Source organism: Chiroxiphia lanceolata, chromosome 5 (assembly GCF_009829145.1).
Source record: "Chiroxiphia lanceolata isolate bChiLan1 chromosome 5, bChiLan1.pri, whole genome shotgun sequence".
Lineage (NCBI taxonomy): Eukaryota > Metazoa > Chordata > Aves > Passeriformes > Pipridae > Chiroxiphia > Chiroxiphia lanceolata.
Window position 1 is genome coordinate 9,037,729 of NC_045641.1, and position 18,750 is coordinate 9,056,478.

The window sequence follows — 18,750 nt, forward strand, 5'->3', positions numbered from 1 at the left end:
CTACCTCTATTCATCTTAGGTATAGCTGTGGTTTTCTAGCTGCTTCTTTAATGAAAAAGTATGATAAAAATAAAACAAATCTACATTCATTGTGCCTGCATATCTCCATGGATTTCACACAGGAATTTGGCCCTCTGTGTGTATACATACTATTAAGTTACGATTCCATTAGCAAATTAAATAACCATGTATTAAGAGGAAGGCAAGGGTTAGGGACTGGTTTACTTCTGTAAATTTGCCAACTTGGCCTGGCAGAGTGAATGTTCTGACTCAGACTGGATCAAGAGAAACATCAGTTAATGGAAGAAAGACCATGCAGAGTCTGCAGAAAGGCACACTGAAAAAAGTCAAATACTTCAAACTTGGACACTGGCAGAGAAGAACGAGTAAGATGGAGCAAGCAAGTCAGGACTGTGAATTAAAGGAGTTTGAAGTGAAGTGGTTCGTAGGAGAATCTGGCCCACAGACCTTGAGAAACTCAATCTCCATCTGGTTTCACTGGTCATCACTGTGAAAATTCATGATAATATGATTACCTTTTAAGATATGGTGCATTTTGAACCGTTAGTTTTGGTCACCTGCAACACTTAATAAATGGGAAGCAAACACCAATAACAAAAGAAATGACATATCTATTACTTTCAAAATATCACCACCCACTCTAAATCTAAATCTACATCTTAGAGCATTTTTTAGACAATGCTAGTCATAGTGTACAGTGGTTAACTGTGTAGGGCTCATTCATTCCTGTTCAAAACTACAAGCATGACTACAACTGAGGATGTATCAAAAGGAAATAAGAAAATTATCTCTGGGCAATTACTGAAGAAATGGTACTTGACTGCAAAAGAAAAGGTGGAATAATGTTACATTTTTACAATAAAAATAACTGCACAGATCATAGAGGAAGTAAAAAAAAAATTAAATACAGGCAACCATTACTTGTCTGTATAGGTCATGGATATGCCAACATTTAATAAAAACAAAAAAACCCTGGGACAATAATTAGGGTATGCATCATAGATACTATTAATCTCATTGATTTATTGAAGACATTCATCATTCTCCTCTTGTCATTACAATGCAATCTTTGTTGTAAATCTTGGTTTATATTATCAGTGATCATCCACGTACCTTGCCAGCATGAGTGATCGACGCTTAACAGAATCGATGGATGTCAGTGCCCTTCTGGGAGTGTCCCCTGTCTTTGCTGTTTCTCTCAGCAGTAGCCACTGATTGGCTACTGAAGACACTGGATAGTAAACACTTTGAAATTAATGAATTTGGGGAAGTGGAATACTTAATTTGTATTGATTGTGCAAATGTCATTGCTTTGCTCTTCAACAGCCTGTCCAGAATGTCCTATAAAGCCATATTCATCACTGGACAAATACATGTAAGTTAAAATAAACAGCAGAGGATCTGCAGAAATTATTTAGGTTTTCACCTCCTACTTGTGATGTAGCTCAAACCTAACTAAATTAGCAGTGATTGAGAATCATCAACACACAAATGACATTTTTCTCCTCAACTTGTATTCTCAACCTGATTACTGATGGGGAGAAACCTGATGTCGAACAATTTGAAGTACACTGCTTGAAGCATGCTTAGGCCTAATGCTTTTTGGGCAACAGACCCTGGAAATCTAGTCATCTCCTGCAAAAGTCAGTAATGTGACAATACGGCACAGACTGGATTAAAACCTAGAAGAAATGTCCTAATTTTAGACAATGGAATTTAGCTTTTAGTTTAAGTTGCATGTTAATGAAAAAACCCAACATAGTTACTTTTAATATTGTTGCTTACTCTGAAAGTCACAGATAATTAAAAGAAAAAAAAAATATATATTTCCCTGAACAGCTACATCTGGTCCTTTTAACTTATCTGTAGAGACTTATGAACAGTGACGATGATGATGTAATTTACTCTTGGCCATAATAAACCTTAGACTCCAATGTTATGATCTCACTTTTTCATGAATATTAGAAAGAAAAGAAAACATCAATCACCATCTGTAGATGTGAAGATTTAGAAAAAATCATATCAGGCTCCTTTTAAGCCAAGTAGCTGTGTGCCTAACCGATCTTATTTCCATTTTTGTCAGTTTTACCTTTGTGTAACATTGACTTCAGCAGACACTTGTCTTTACACCGCAGTCACAAAGGACAGAATCATACCTATGTGAGTTCAAACCAAGAAAGATGAAAAAATTACAAAGGTTTTTGACAGCTATATTATAAGAAAAATGATCAGATACAGATGACAGCAAAGCATTTCTAGCCAAGAGAGTTCTAAGACAAGTTAAGCAATCAATCATCTACATCACTCACTATTCAGTGAGTCGACATTCAACATCTGAATCAGTCATTACAAAGTAAAGAGAATTAGTAAAGTCTCTAACAAAAGCAAATAAATGACCGTAGGACAATAGAGTCAAATTCTAGAACTTGGCAGGAAGCCAGAATAATTATTTTGACAAGACTGCTTGGGGTGATTTGATTGTTTCATTTAAAAAGAAAAAGAAAAAAGGAAGAAAAAAAAAGGGAACTTCAGTCTCCAGCAGTACAAGTTTTAAAAAGTATACTGTGATACAATATATAGAGTATATTTAGTGAGAAAAGTGTAGAATATGTATAATATAGTGCGTGCTGTGATGCTTTGGCGAATTAACTCTTTTGGTGCTATTGAGAGTTTTTTCAAATAGATGCAAAGAACACCAGAGCAAAGCTAGCCCAAATGTTATGCAACTCTCAGTGTTATCTTTGTCTTCCTTGAATATGTTGCCTACTAATGCTTTCCATTCAGAGTATCAGCCTGCTTCAAAATCCACCTGGTATAAGTGAACATGAAAAAAATAGTTTAAACTCTGTGGGACTACAAAGATGCAGGTGCTGAAATTCTGTAAATTCATGTGTACTACTATTATGTAGGTTCAAAAAAACCTCACCTAACATACGCCTTGTTCTTGTTAAAATAAAATAAGGGGGGGAAAAAGAGGAAAAATAAGATTAAAAAAAAATTAGGCAGCAACTTCTGTTTTAAGAAGTTTCTCCTTGATTTTTAACAGCATAGGGGATGCTATCTTACACTCATTCCTCAGTTGGAGTAATGATGGGAAAATGGGAGGGATCTTACCGAAAACCAAAAAGTCATAGCAGGTAGCTGCACTGTTAGACAAATCCTAGGCATCCTCAGCTTGCACATATGGCAGAAGTAACACAAATGTTAGATACATGAAGCTTGGGCCATCAGCCCTTGCACTGGATGTATTCAGTCCCTTTCTCATCTGTCCTCCTGGGTCCATCAGTGGAACTGCTCCTGCTCCTAAAACTGCATGTTTGCCTTCGTATGTCCCAAGGGTTAGGGCTTGAACCACATAGGATTTGCCATCACCAGGAGTCTTTTCTTATGGATGACTTATTAGTGCAGTATGCCTTAAAGTGATAGAGGATGGTTTGGGTTTTGTCCTTGATATGATGTAGATAGACAGGATTAAAGAGTGGTTTCATGAGTATTTGTACTAATATAGTCTACATTATATTATGGCAACAATATTTTTCAGCAGTTCAGAAAAGTATGTATCACTTTGTTAATGTTTGAATAGCTAAGATGCTGAGGATCCTTGTACTTAAAAAATCCTATCAAGTGCAATGGCTCTGTGAGGAGCATGAGAACTAGAGTATTACTCTTGAGTTTAACAGAAGCCAAGTTACCTTCCCTAGCTTCATTCTTGTTCCAAGCAAGGGAACAACATGCTGCCTGTGTCAGAAAGCTCAGAAAAGAATAATACATGTAAGAATAGATGTTACATCTTATTTCTTCACATCAGCTAGTCAGTCTTATCCCTTTTCTTGTAACTTATGGATCTGTATGAAATAGTTTTTTCTGCTGGAAGTAGATTTTGTGTTCAGATGTGTTTTTATCAGCTGTGTTATCCTCAAGTTTATCCTTGCAAATCTCATTGATTGAACAAAATTGAACTTTGTCCAACAGTTGATGAGCTACATGGATGAGAATTTACCACCTAAAAGTTCGTACAGTCCTTTAATTGATTTTGCTGTTGTTTTGACCTTTGTGTAGAGCTGAATCTCACAACCAGTTTCAGTACTTGAATAAAAACAGTTCAAGTGCCCAGGTACGTAATGCTTTCACTGGTTCCTACTCACCGAGCATAAATTCCTAAAATGGTATCTATGCAAGTCAAATATAAGTCTGTATTTCCTTTAGACCGTATTAACAACAAAAGTATTCCCTTTATCTTACAGAAATGTTGGAATCCAACAATATAATCAATTTCAATGGACTAGCTAACAGCTCCAGTTACCACACTTTCCTCTTGGATGAAGAACGGAGTCGGCTGTACGTTGGGAGCAAAGGATCACATATTTTCCTTCAACCTGGTTAACATCAAGGAATATCAAAAGGTACATTCATTCATGTCCTGTGCATGTAAATATATACTTTAATGTTGAAGACTTGTTATTACTCAGACGATGGTGTGCGCTGTTGGAATTATGTAGTAAGTGTTTGGATGTCAGGAATACTATTACAATGAAAATATTTGCTGACTCTATGAAGAGAAATTATAATGAGCCTATGACCTTTGACAGTATAATCTGCAATATTTTTTTCAGACTACTAAAAAAAAGTAAAGGATAATGAATAATCCAGCTATTTCCCAAACAAGACATACTTCATGTGTACTGCATAAAAAAGCCAAACTCTCTTATGACAGTTGCACAGAAAGGCCTTAGTGCTCTGTATTTGTTTGCAGATAAAACAAGCTGTTTGAGAGTTCAGTGTTTGATTTTTCTGCTTTAACCGAGCACTTGTAGGACCTTTACTTCTGCTGCTTTCAAATCAAAATGGTTTCAGTATTAATAAAAGAGGAATAGTCAGTAAAATATTGCCATTTCTTGATGAAGAGTATAATTTTCCAGTATAAGTTGGTGACTCCATTAAAAGCTGACAAATAGTTTAGTGTCATTCTTCTGTTGGAGTCCTAAACAAATAATTTATTTTTCATTTATTTTAATAAGACAAAATGCCAAGAAGGTAAAGAATGGATGGAGGTTTGATTTGTTATATTAAGTATTTGATGGCACACTTTTAAATCCAGAGAGTACCCTTTATGAGAGATATATTGCTTTAATACCCAGGGATTATTTTTTTTTCTTGGTGTTCCTGACCTTTTGGCCGTTTGACTATTAGCTTCCTAAGATGATAGCAATAATACCTTGTGTTTTCTGTCAGAGGGAAGACAGGCTATTCATTTGTATTCTCTAAGGATAAAAGGATAAAGGAAAACTGGGTATTTTCTTTTCTATTCTCTTTAGAGCAGCTATAAAGGAAACTAGCTAGTTATTTGAATTCTCGGAGGATCATAGCTTAATGTGCAAAACATCTGGAATAATTAAGGAAAGAAGGTGTTTCCATTGCAGAAAACAGCTCTGTAGAATGAGAGGAATTGTGTCTTACATACTTACATATTTAGATACCTTTAAAACACTCTTTGATTTTATATACAAATATTCAAATATTAATAAAGAATTACTGCCGGTAACATGAAAATGTATGTTAGCAACAGACTTAGAGAAAAGACTTACAATTTAGACTTAGGTTTAAGAATAGCTTAAAGAATTTGGAGATCTGTTTATTATAGACAGGAGAGTTGTGTAAGAAACTTAAAATTACAATGCAGCCAGTGCTGAACTCGAGCTCAAACTTTACCGGTCGTTTCTTCTGCCATGTAAAAAAACCCTCAGGTTTCTGTCTAAATGCTGATGGCAACATCAGAACTCAGAAAGCCAAATCTTTCAATTTATTAAAAACAGATCGATTTAGCTGTCTTTTAAACCAAATTTGAGGAAAATACTGTGCTGTGAGACTAAGGAAAAAGAACATCTAGAATACTGGTTTTAAAATATTGAATTTTGCCCAAAACTTGAACTGAACTTGAACTGGTCCTTTTGGGAGATCTGAGAAGTTTGGTTAATGTTTTTCAACATAGTAAATTTTAATTTTCCGCGTGTCTCTGCACGTTTTAAGCTGAGAATAGCAACAGGAGTAGCGGGAATCCTTTGAGAGAGAATGTGCTCATAAAATTTTCAGCCTTATTTTATAGACTTAACGTGTTGTTTGTGGTTTGAATTCATTAGTTTTAGGAAAATTTTGAATTTAAAGTGTTGCCAATTGTATATTCAAATGTCATACATAACGTCTCCTTTGACCTCTTCTGTCATCCATGTTCATCATTCTTTCTTTTGGTTTTTTTTTCATTATACTTTGCCTTTGCTTTCTATATTGAACACCAAGACTGTAATCCAGACTTATGGCCATTCATATTGCATTATTGAGGCTCCCAAATGAATAGCCTTACATTTTATGGGAAGATCATGTTTTATTCTATATGTAATTCCTAAAAGCTTTTCAAAGAAACATGAATAATTGACTGTGAGGGTCTCTTGATTTTTCTGTATGAGGTGAGATCCATTTCTGCTGCAAAAACACTACAGCAAATCCTTAGGTTAGGATTAGTTGTGTAGGGCTGCTCTATAGGAACAGCATACGCATTTCTATTTTGATGGTGTGAAACTTTTCAAATCCCATGGCTTCTTTTTATTATTAATAACTAAACCTAGCAAAAGAGTAAACTAGTAGATACACTAAGAGGCAAGCAGCTCATTTCTGATGCTGTAACTAATATGTGATCGAATTCACACAGATCCCATTATTGTTAGTAAGTATCTGCAATTTTTTTGCTCTTAGTCTCCATTCCATGAGATTTAAAACATTGAAAGAACATTCACTTAATGGAGATTCAACCGTCTTATCATTAGTATTTGAGATTCACAGCTGAAATTCACAATACAGACTATATTTCAAGATTGTTTTTACTGTGGCTCCTATTATTCCTGTTTTGTTCCCAATATTACGTTATTTGTCGTCAAATTTTAAGGAAAGAAAAGGGAATAAGAAAAAGAATGGGGAAAAGAGAAACTGGATAAAGGCACTCTAGCATTCAGCCTGCAATTTGTGAATATTGAAGCATGTAATAACACAATCTGATTTTTGTTTTGTGTCTTTAGATTGTTTGGCCTGTGTCTCATTCCCGAAGGGATGAGTGCAAGTGGGCTGGAAAAGATATTGTGGTAAGTACAAATCTTTTTAGCATTTTTTTTCCTTTTATAAAACATTGTAAATATTTTATTATGTCTTATTGTGTTAATTCTTAAGTATTTTTCCTACTCTGTAAGGTCACACATCTGATCATAACTCAGTCTTGAGTTTCTCAGTTGTCTTATTCAACATAATGAAATTTCGTCTTCATGACCAAGGGTTTAAATTTATAAGTGGAAATCATGTAAATGAAATAGAATTTATCTACCAAAAAACAAATAAAATATCAGAATGAGAAATATTAACCCTTGATACTCATCTCCTGAGTCAGGAGCGTAATATTTTGACCTATTTTTTCCCTGCTCCAGGTTCCAGTCCTAGAGTGAGCTCCAAGAAGTGCTTTTTCTTTGTAGCATCTCTCTGGAGTCAGAGGGTTCCCCTGAGCTCTTTCCTTCATGGAGTTCATAGCAATATTGAGGTCAAAGTGTTTTTCACATTCTACATTAGTTTTGGTGCCTCAGGAAGGACCCTGTTACACTAGCCACATTTTCGTACATTTTCCCTCATTCCTGTATACATCATATTCCCTGTATTTATGAGGTAGGAGAGACATAGCCGGTAGCCCCCAAATAGCAATCATTCCACACTGATAATAACTGTCTTCTGTTGAGGAACAGAATGGGAAATAGGAGGAAAGGGTTGAAGAAGGGGGAAAGCAGATAAAAAATACATGCCTGCAATAAGCCAAACAAATACTTGCGTAGCAAAGCAAATGGGAAATCATTGTGGTTGCCAAGGTATAAGTGAGAGTGGAACTTGGCCCCGTGTGGATATGCTATTGGCCTGATTTTCAGAGATGATTCTGTAAAATATTCATAATACCAACCATATACCTCTGGAGAGCTCCATTTGAATAATTTCCTAGGTCATAATAAAAATAGTTTCATCAGTCTTTACCTAGGCCATAGAGGACAGTTGTCTTCATAAAAAAGCCATTTGGGAACAGTAGAGGTGGATTAGGTGAAAACTAGGAAATAGGGCTATAGCTATATATGTGAAGGACAGCTGAAGTGCCAGATATTTAGGCTATCTCATTACATAAAAATAATACATTTAGATTAATTCATGTTCACAAATAATTTTCAGGAGTCTTTTACAAGGTGAAGCCTAGAATATCTAATATTCAAGGTTAAAAAAAAGGCTAGTGTTAAATATGTGAGAAAATTAACTAGCCTTGCTGCTTGATCTTAAATGAAGTATTATGATATTACATTAAGTAGATTTTTTAATAGCTAGGGTAAAAACCTAGAAAATTAGTAGGACATTCAGTGCCTAAAGTGAAAGTATACTCTTTTATTTTGAATAATTATTTTCAGAAATTCACAGTAGTAAGAGTATTCTTTATACATTGGACCATGCTGATTCTAATGCAGTTGTTGAAAATCATAGAGACACATGTTCTGGAGTAAGCTGGGAAGTTCAGGTCCCCATCCTCTGACTGTGCTAAGCTTGAGAGGACTGTTTATACTGTAACTTCTGTTCACCTTTATTCCTCTGCTTCCTGTAATATTAGGACAGCTACACCTGCTGATCACGAGCAGAAGTGAAGCCCATACCACACAGCAGTGCAGCGTGTGCCCCTGGCACATGAACTGCCTGCTATGATCCTGTGCATTAGGAGCAGCACTGCCATGAGCTGGTGGGCAGAACAGGAGCACAGAGCTCAGCACTCAGTGCAGCCCAGACTGAGAGTAACAGCAGTACAGCCAAATGTTGCTAGAATCTGCTAATTTGTTTTCAGAAACATTTTTCACATGTAGGCTTGTTGGTGCTGGTTTTGCTTTCCTTTTTTTTTTTTTTAATTTTAGAGTTCTCTACAAGAGTAGGTGAGAAATTAAAATAAAATAAACTCATACATCATATGTAATGTGGGTCCAGTTTCAGTAGGCAGCTAGAAAGAGGGAATACATATCTTGGTGTGTTCAGAACATCATCTTTAAATATTACAGCTGCTGTTCTTGCCATAAACAGTGCATTACAAGCAACATATTTAATGCAACTGCTTTAGCTGTAATTACAGATAAAGATTACAGATCATTTAACAAACTTATTATTCCTCCCTTATTTATTTCTTAAAGCCATTGTCGGTACCTTGGGAGTGTGAAATATAAAGGCCATAAAAATAACTCAACAGACTCTCATTAGTGGGAATAGGAGAAATAGAGGACAAATACAATGACATACAAACCGTGCTTGATTTAATACTGCTTTCAGCATATACCACTTCTGAGATACTATATGCTCTTCACTTGTGATGGTTCAAAACTTTCCACATGACAGTCTATACTTCTACATTGAGGTCTTTTTTAAAAAAAACAACTTTTAATTATTGATCTCCAGGGTAAGTCAGTGCTGAAAATGCAAGTCCCCACTAATGGGCCAGGTGCACTGCAGCAGCTGCAGCACAAGTGTAACCCTGGCCCTGCCCCACTGCTAACCTCAGCTATGACCTCAGAGATTTCCTCTCATAATTATAAGGGGTAATTTACCATCGTTTTCACTCCTTCAGAGGGATTCCTTATCCTGACGCTGTCAGTCATGCCAGTCCAGGCACAGCAGGTTTGTGGCTCAAGACAGTCCACGCGGGATTTGAGGAGAGCAGCCAACAGGGCCTGTTCCCGCTCTCCTGCTACCTCTTTGTTACTTAAGCAGTCATTTCTGTTTCTTAAAGAGCTTACTATATGTTAATTACTTAAGCTTTACTCACTGTATAGCTAGATAAAGCTTTTAAAGTATGCTTTGGATCTTTTTTTCGTATGAGTAAGCTGAGAAGAGATGCTGGAAGACTCCCCCCCCAGCTATGCAATACCTACTTAAAGCAGGACTTCTCTGACAGAGGTTAACTGCTACACTTTCCCACAAAATACAGATTTTTTTCCAATAAAATCATAATTACTCTCCCATGTAAGTACTTAGTATTACAATATATTTCCATTTCCTCAGTATAGAGTATCACAAGCACCAAAGTAACGTTGTTCATGAAAAATTAAAGACTATAAATAATAAATAAGATATTTGCTTACGTAATTCAACTAAATGAGCAATTCTGTGAGGATTTCTTGCTATTTTGGACTTCAGTGTTTTATTTGATCTATTCTGGTTTCTGTAAGTCCTGTGAATATTTCTCATGATTCCTGGCCAGACCTTGATAATGATCAAAGACGACAAAGTCTCTACAGAATAATTCTCAGCTTTTATACTAAACTTACAGAACAGTCATGCTGCTAGTCATATTCCTCACCAGTGAGCCTCAATATTTTTGTTTAAAAATCTGACAGTCATCTGGGACCCTGCAAAAACACATGGCAACCTCTGCATTACACGTGGTTTGAATAATAGGTAACTAAAAAAAAAAAAAAAAAAAAAAAAAAAGTGGCTACAGTTCCAGTCTGACATTCTTGGGATATCATAACCAGCAAAGCAAAGCCTGGGTGATTTACAAAAGTTACCAGAACACCAGTTAGTTTGCAAGTAGGGATATGGCAGGAATAGGTTCCTGACTGGAAACCTCATTCAGTCCCTTAAACTGTTAATTTACCATTGTTTTAAAAATTTTGGCTGCTGTTCAGTTGATACATCTCTGCACTAGATTTGACTGAGGCACCATAACAGTAGTTCACGTTACACAGTTAATCAGAGAAATCCCTTTTAAAGGGTATGATAGATTTCTATGACTGGAAAGCTTAAAAGATGTGTTTCTGAAGGGCACCTTAGGATGTTATTTTCAAGTGTGATTTGACTATCGAATTTATTTAACCACTTTTAAAGATTCCAGGTCAAATTAAATTGTTTAAACGGTCCTTTCTGGCCTTGACATATATAAATCTTCAACATTTCAATAGGTACTTTAATAAAGCTGCACAGGACAAGCTGCATGATGGCAGACATTTATATGCACTTTGCATGCTGTATGATATCGGCTTCTCCCTGGATGTTTCTGGTGAGAAGTCTACACTGATGTACAAACAGATGCAGAGTACCAAGTACTTGGTACCAGCAAGTTTCTGTGTATGCTCTGTCACATGAACATACACAGTTACCTACATACAGATCCATACAGGGTTACACTTTTGTGTACACAGCTAAAGTGTATCAGCAAAATTGTGTGTGGGTAAGCACTGACTGTATTATAATTTATAGGAGATAGGCATCTCCTTGGGCTATTTAATTGCCATTAAATTTTATCTAGTTATTAACTTTTACCTGACTTCAATCGCGATTGATTTTTTTATACTTGGTAGTCCTCTTGATGGTAATTTGGAATCACTTTAGATCAGAAACCTATTTCCAGTGAAGAAGAAGCAAGACTGTTTACACTACACGATATAGCCATATTCTGTGCATGCTTCTTTGCATTCAAGTGTGGCTGGCACCTACTTACTCAGTTTATTGTTCATGCAGGTGTAAAAACATGACTGTAATTTAATTCATCATCTCATTTGTTATGATAATACATAAAGCCAAAATGTTCATATGCCATCTCAGTTTATGCTTCCTTTAAACTTTTCCAGACCCTCCCTAAATTATAGGAAGGGAGGGGATGGATCTATAGAGTCACAGAATCATAGAATCAGCCGGGTTGGAAAGGACCTCTGAGATCAAGTCCAACCCTTGATCCACTACCACTGTGGTTACCAGACCATAGGCTTATGGATCCCTCAGTGTGTAATGATTTAATTTGGAAAGAAAGAAGAAAAAAGAAAAAAAAAAAGAAAAACAAAACCAAAAACTAGAAAAGAAAAAGTTGTGTGTAACTCAGTAAAAGTTGTATGTCCCTCAGCCATATCTGGTGATACTTTGGAAAAACAAAGTTGGCAATAAATGAACACTGTTCCCTTTAACTCATTTTATTACTGTAGTTGCCTTAGGGAAAATAGAAGAACATGGAGGCAGAAAGTAAAAGTAATTCTTTTCATCTGTTATTGTAAACAAAGATCTGAAGACAGAATCTGAAAGTTAAATATATAATGCTGGCTGGACCTAGAAAGCCTGTTTCTAAATTCATCTGAAAGGCACAATTTTTCTGGTCAAATTGCCTCTGGCCCTTTGGGTTTGCCAAAGAGTAGTTCATTCTGTTCTGTCAGGGCTGTTCCTTTGGAGGACATCTACAGCCAGAGTTCCAGCTTTTCTACCACCGACCTTCATCGCCATCCCTGTTTCATTTCTGACTTCTTGTCTCCAGCACAGCAGTAAAACTCTTTAACAGAGCCTAACAACCCAGGACCCCCATCCACCCTGGGTGAAAGGGAAAGGTGAATGTCTCCTGGGAGCAGGAAGGGGTAAAATAAGTAAAAAATCCAAAGCAACAGACCTCCCGTAATGTTAGGGACAGAATTTACTCTCAATATGACCTACTACAAGAAGAAATGTGATTTTTGTGATATTTGTCAGATAAACAGTGCCACTGCATATCCTTTCAGTTGTCCCAGTTAGTGTGCTTTGTATTTTAGCTTGAGGGCTGCTCGCTCCTTAGTCTTGTCCATTTTCTCTAATGTGGACACAATTTCCTACTAAAGGAATTCTCACCTTTTGGGAGATGAGAGAGTGAGACATTTTGTAAGTAGTGCTGCTTTAATACTGCTGCTTTGTAAAACTGCTTTGCAAACAAAAGAGGAAGACGGGGGGGAATCCCCTCAAAACCTACAACCACTGCATTCAGAGGTGAACTGGGCTTGGTAAAAAAGGGGTTTTGGGCACTGGAGTCTTTCAAAGTCCTGTGCAGCTCTCTAACAGACTGTTCCACCCAGAAACTTTTGTTTGTGCCAGCTCCAGTTCTTGAATGGACCCCCACAACACACCCACCAGCATAAAGCCTCATTTATGGCTTATTGCAGATCCTGATCCTACAGCTTGTGTTCATTTAGGCATTTGCATATATTTCTTTTTATGTACTGACCAAGGCAAATCAGATGTTGTAAGGTAATAACTTGTGTCCTTATACAGAGGAAGAACTAACTTGGCAGTTGTTCAGATTTTCATATTTTACCCATTTATGTATCATGGGGAGTCATTTAAGTCTTTCAGTATGGGGAACAAATTGATATAGATCAAGGAGAAAGCTAATTTTCCAATTTTGGGCTTATTTTTCTGTTTATAGGTGTGACTATAGAAATTTGCTTCTGAAGGAAATTTAATATTCAACAGATTTAATGCAGTCTTGCAGAAATGTTTTCTTTGTTGCTTTTGAAATACAAATTCACAGAGTCAGAAAAGGCAAAGTAAAGGAGAAATGAAGGAAAAATCGTTCCCCAAATTATGGGGTTTAATTTTCTATCAATAGATGTTCCTCATGAGCCCTTGTTTGGCCTTGGCAAGCCTGAGAATTATTTATGGCTGAGTTTCCAGCTATTGCTATTTCAAAATGTTGTAGGGTAATTCCATGTTATGATTTACTGCACCCTAGGATGGACAGAGTAAATTTATTCTTCATACATTTCTTTCCAGAAAAACACATTAACTGGATGACTGGTAGAAATGATCGATATGTTTAGTCCCTGTTTTCTTTCAGGGCTTCAGTCTGAAGTTCATGAAGTCAAAGAAAAGCCTTCCCTTTGCTGCCAGCCACATCTTTTTTTTTTAATTTTTCTATTTTTTTCTGAATTTGATTCACATTCTTTGTATTTTAGGAGACAGACTGGGTTTTTGTTTGGTTGGTTGTTTTTTTCATTTTTGGTTTTTGTTTGCTTGCGGTTTTTTTTGTTGTGTTTTTTTTGTTTGTTTGTTTTTGTTTTTGTTTGGGGGGGATTTTTTTGGGTTGGTTTTGTTTGTGTCTGCTCTGAAAGATCACATACCACAGTTTCTCTATACTCAAGATGTGGTCACTATGTCACCATTAAATTAGTTCACAACTAATTTTTTCTGTAGACCCATTACTTACATACACCAAAACCAGATCTACTAAATTCCTCCCTACTGCACACAAGTCTAAAATATTGTCTTTTTCCTATTGTAATAACTAAGAAAACTAAACGGAAAGTTCTTAAAATAACCTAGGAAATAATATGCAATTATTTCCTATGTCAAAGCTAACACTTTGTTCAGTTTCCACATCTTCATGTCAACAGAAGATATTAAAAAAAAAAAACCTTTTCAGTGTTGAAAAAGTTTTATATTCTGAAGATGGTGGAATAAGAAAAGTAAGAACAGTAAATAAAGGGAGAATTTATATATTTTTCTCTTGTTTTTTTTATGTTTGGTTTTGTTTGGTTTTTTGCTCTTTTTCTGATTAAATGATCTTTGTTGGATGAAATGATCTATTCATCTCTTACTCCCTTAGGTAATTCCGTTCTGATTAAAATTTTCCAAAAGCTTTAGATTGTATGCATTTATCATGAATATATTAAAAAAAGAAATCCAACCAACAAAAAGATAACAAAAAACCCCCAAACCGCTCAACAAGCTCACATTTCAACAATTTCACTTTGGTGCCATGTTTTTACTGAGTGGGAATTTTAAGCTTCTGTCACGTAAGGTTTCTCTGTTCAGCATCTTTCTGTGGTGCCAAAACAGTTTAATATCCCCACACAAATTTCCAGCATCCCACAGTAAGACATGTAACCTCATAGAGTAGCTTACAGTGTACATTTATTTACAGGCACACATACTGCTAAGCGACTGTCCCTTATAGATGTCACAGTCTTTTGCTTCCTTTCAACACTTCATGGTTTTATGTTCACTTTCAAAAGAGAAGTTTTGAGTATACTTGTCTTAGGTGGCTGTGAGTGGAAGTCATTAGAGGATATGCCTGTAATATTCTGAATAAAGGGAAGCTGACTGATATGGAGTCTAAGTGTGTTATGTGCCTGTAACAGGCTTGACAACCCGTTTGTCTGAAATACTCCACCCAATTAACAGGTGTTGATCCTATTCGGAAAGGCGTGAGTGTAATCTGATTTCTCCAGCAGACTGGTGATTACTCCACCCAGATGGAAGAGATAGGTGAGAGAGACTCTTTAGATCTAGGCTGTGGTTGCAACTCAAATTGCTGCTGGGCTTGATGAGACTGCCTGAGCTGAAACCGAACCCTAGTGTTCATTTCTTTGCTAATAAAGTCGTGCTCATATTGTGGGACTCGTTTACACTATAGAACAAAACAAATTTATATTTTAAAGTTACAGTCAGAAAAGAACTGACTTCTGCTTGACCTCAAGGCTTCTCATATTTTGGGTTATTTATTAAATACTCTTCTGTTCCTTAAATAAGTTTATTCTGTGCTGTAGGAAGTGCATGCTACTGCAGAGCATAACAATTCCAAATAAAGGAACCTTGCTAGTACTCATGGAAAGGTTAAATGTACAACAGTCATGCTATGCCTGCTAAACCCGGAAAACCCACTTGTTTGCTGGACTGCATCCATAGAAGACTTTGGTTTGTCTTGTTAACTATGCATTAACCAGATGTACAAAAAAGTGAGATGATCATTGAATCAGGTATATTGTGCTGCAGCCTTTTCTTGGCATCCCTCTAGCTGTTCACAAGTCCAGAACATTTGTTATATGCATCTTCTGAATGAAGGTTTCAAGACCTGAAACATGTGTTGTAATTGGAATGTGCCAAATGCAAGAAAAGATTGGAGAAAATTTTGCTTCCTGAGGTACTAGGTCACATGATCAGTGCTAAAGACAAAGATTTAAAGGTCTGGTGTGTCAAGGGAGGCATCTTCAAAGCATGGCTTCTAATGACTTCTTTTAATGGCTTCTGGCTTAAGATTGTTTTCAAGACAAGCCCTAAGGAGTATCCCACCTAGCTTAGCTACCTCCATGCTTAGCCTTAGTGATAAACCCTGGGCCAAATGACCAAATACCAGTAATGACCCAGATTTGCAAGTGGATAAGTAGACAGGCAAAGAGACATTTTGTGTTTTGCCCTCACTAACACAAAGGAAGAACCAGAGAAGCTTTCCATCTGCTGTGCAAGTGTGCTGACAGTACAACTGTTTGCTAATATGGCTTGCAGTTTTGTGGCTTGAAGGAATCAGGATATATCTGCTTTTTTTAATCATCTGCTTTCTTGGCTTCTTTTTTCTTGTCTTGATGCTTTAATGGTTTGAACTCATGCAGACATCCTGCAACTTGAGTAAATTATACATTTTAAATATTCTCAAGAACTCTTGTCATATCAGAAAATCAGGCAGCTAACAGGCAGACCTTAATTGGAAAGATAACTGGAAGTACAGTAAACTATACTATGCAACCAAAAATGTCTTATCAACCCTCATCAGTCTGAAATTTCTCAGGGCACATCTTGTCAGCAGAGGAAAATCTAGATATGAAATTAAACAATGGTTCCTGTGCAATGTTGGCAGTGGTCACCATACCTAAGAGTAGAGTCATTCCTGACATCTCCAGAGGAGTTGGGTCCCCCAGATCGCAATACAATATAAAGTCCTGCACAATTGAGCATAAGGGTTGCTGAATCTGGGGATCTGTCAGCTCTTTCAAAGCTCTTAGGTGGGAAGACAAGTATAGTTGAAGTCCAGTCCTCAAAATAAGATGGATTTATAAAAGGGACTAGGTGGTTTTTTTACCTAGACATATTTTGGTTTGTATTGGATTTGCATGTGTGTGATGAAATGCACACTGCTTATTAAGGCTTTGACAAATGGGGATGTAACTCCCAAGAAATAAGTTAATAGAAACCCCTTTCTGTAACACAGACTCCAATACTTCAGCTGCTCAACTTGCTTCAGTCAGCACTGCAAACTGGCTCTTTTTTGGAGGGTGAGAGTATAAAACATTGTTCCCGCTAATTGCAAGGTACGGTAATGACAAAACAGGGATGTAAATGATGATATTGATCCCAGCTGCAAGGGTACACAGTAATAAATCACATATTGCAAATGTTTTCATGCCAGCTGGCCTCCCCTGCTCTAAAATCGTGCACCTGCCTATACAGGTTCAGCTGGAAGGTTATCTCATGGAGTACAGGTGCCAGGCAGGATTTCCCCACCCATTACAGCCTGCACACAGCTCCCAGAACTCGAGGACTTTCTCTTTACTGCCAATGTTAACACGAGAGCTTTGCAGTGCTGTTACCAACCAGCTTATTCCAATAAAATAAAATTTTAAAAGAGCACTGCATTTTAACAGGACTCAAATAATTGGCTTTGTTCCCTGCTTATTCTGGGCCTTTTTAAGCAGACTGTGTTTTTGGACCAATATTCTTTTAAATGTTACTGTAATAAAAAGAGGGACACGACAATAATTTTTAAATAATGTTACTGCATTTTACAAAATCTTGCTCCCAAACAGCAAGAGCTGTGAAAGCACACACCATGCAGAGCTCACCCTGAAGAGACTTCCTCGCCCATGCTTACTGACATGCTAGAGTATTTGCCGGGTCTAGCTGAGAATCCATCATCTGTGTACCATGGCAGTCACACATATATTTATTGCACTAACACTCCAGAAATATTTTCCTTGAAACAATGCTGCTGCATGCTGAAAAAGATACCAATACCAGCTGAACTGATGGCAGCCAGCAGTAGCCCACCAGCAAAAGACAGAAGTTAAAAAGCTCCCTGGTAATTCTGGAACATCTTTCAGCAGTGTGATAAATTTGAATGACAGCAGTAATATCAAGGATTACTTATTCTCCATGGATATCCCTGACCTCGTCACTTGAGAATTCAACTAATTGGACAGATGAAGGGAAAAAAAAGTAAACATATTAATTAACCTCATGCATGGGACTTTATATGAAAGCTGTCCATCCATTTTGATTTAAAAGACAAAACACATATTTATTTTGCTTGTCCAGCTGTTAGATGATAGTTTTAAATCCCCTTGTCCATCCAGTTTAGACAAAATCTTCTGATAATTTAATCACTTGGCTATGTGGGAAGGCTGAAATAAAGGAAGAATATATTACTGGATCTGATCCTTATCTGGATTAAATCAGCAGAAAACTGTTGAAGCTAATGATACTGTAAAGGATCATTTAGCCTTCTACTTATTGCACTGCATAATTTACATTTGCTATAATATCTGAGAAGCAGTATGGATATCAATGTTGGTTAAAAAAATGAAACCACTTTCTTCAAATAAGGAGAAAAATCTGGATATTAGTTGGTCATGGGGACTTACCCTTTAATTTCCACTTAAAAAGATGTCATTATAAACTATTTGCTGCATTAGTAATTCAGATCGAAGGATGTAAGTTCCAGGCTTCTGGAGGAGAGAGAATTACTGGAAACTCATAAAAAACACCTAAATTCTGTTTTAATTTTCATACGCATAGCAGATGTTTTGACAGATGGATGGACTTTATTTTTGTAACTGTCCGGGAAAAGTCTGCATAACACAGCCTAATCAGTGTTACATATCTGTAGTGTTTGTTTTTCAATCTTTCTGCATTCGACTCTTATGCTTTTGGTTGCAGACATTTTCTTTGTGATTTATTTTTTCAGGTTAATCTCTCTCTGCATAAGCCCTTTTATCAACTTGATATATAAATATTAGAAAACTCTTAAAAAATAAATGTGCATGTTTGGTTTGTAAGTCAAATATATTGATCTTCATATAGTGGGTACCCTTCTAGAAAACTTAATTAACACTCTATCTTCTCTTTAAG

At 36.5% G+C, this 18,750-nt stretch overlaps 1 protein-coding gene across 1 annotated transcript in view; it reads left to right on the plus strand.

The window, feature by feature from the left end:
* The window catches only part of SEMA3A (semaphorin 3A), a 163,774-nt gene that overhangs the window by 42,298 nt on the left and 102,726 nt on the right, over nucleotides 1-18,750 (plus strand). The window contains 3 exon segments of the mRNA XM_032688743.1: nucleotides 4,266-4,366; nucleotides 4,368-4,424; nucleotides 7,089-7,151. Coding sequence (XP_032544634.1) covers nucleotides 4,266-4,366; nucleotides 4,368-4,424; nucleotides 7,089-7,151 — 221 coding nt within the window.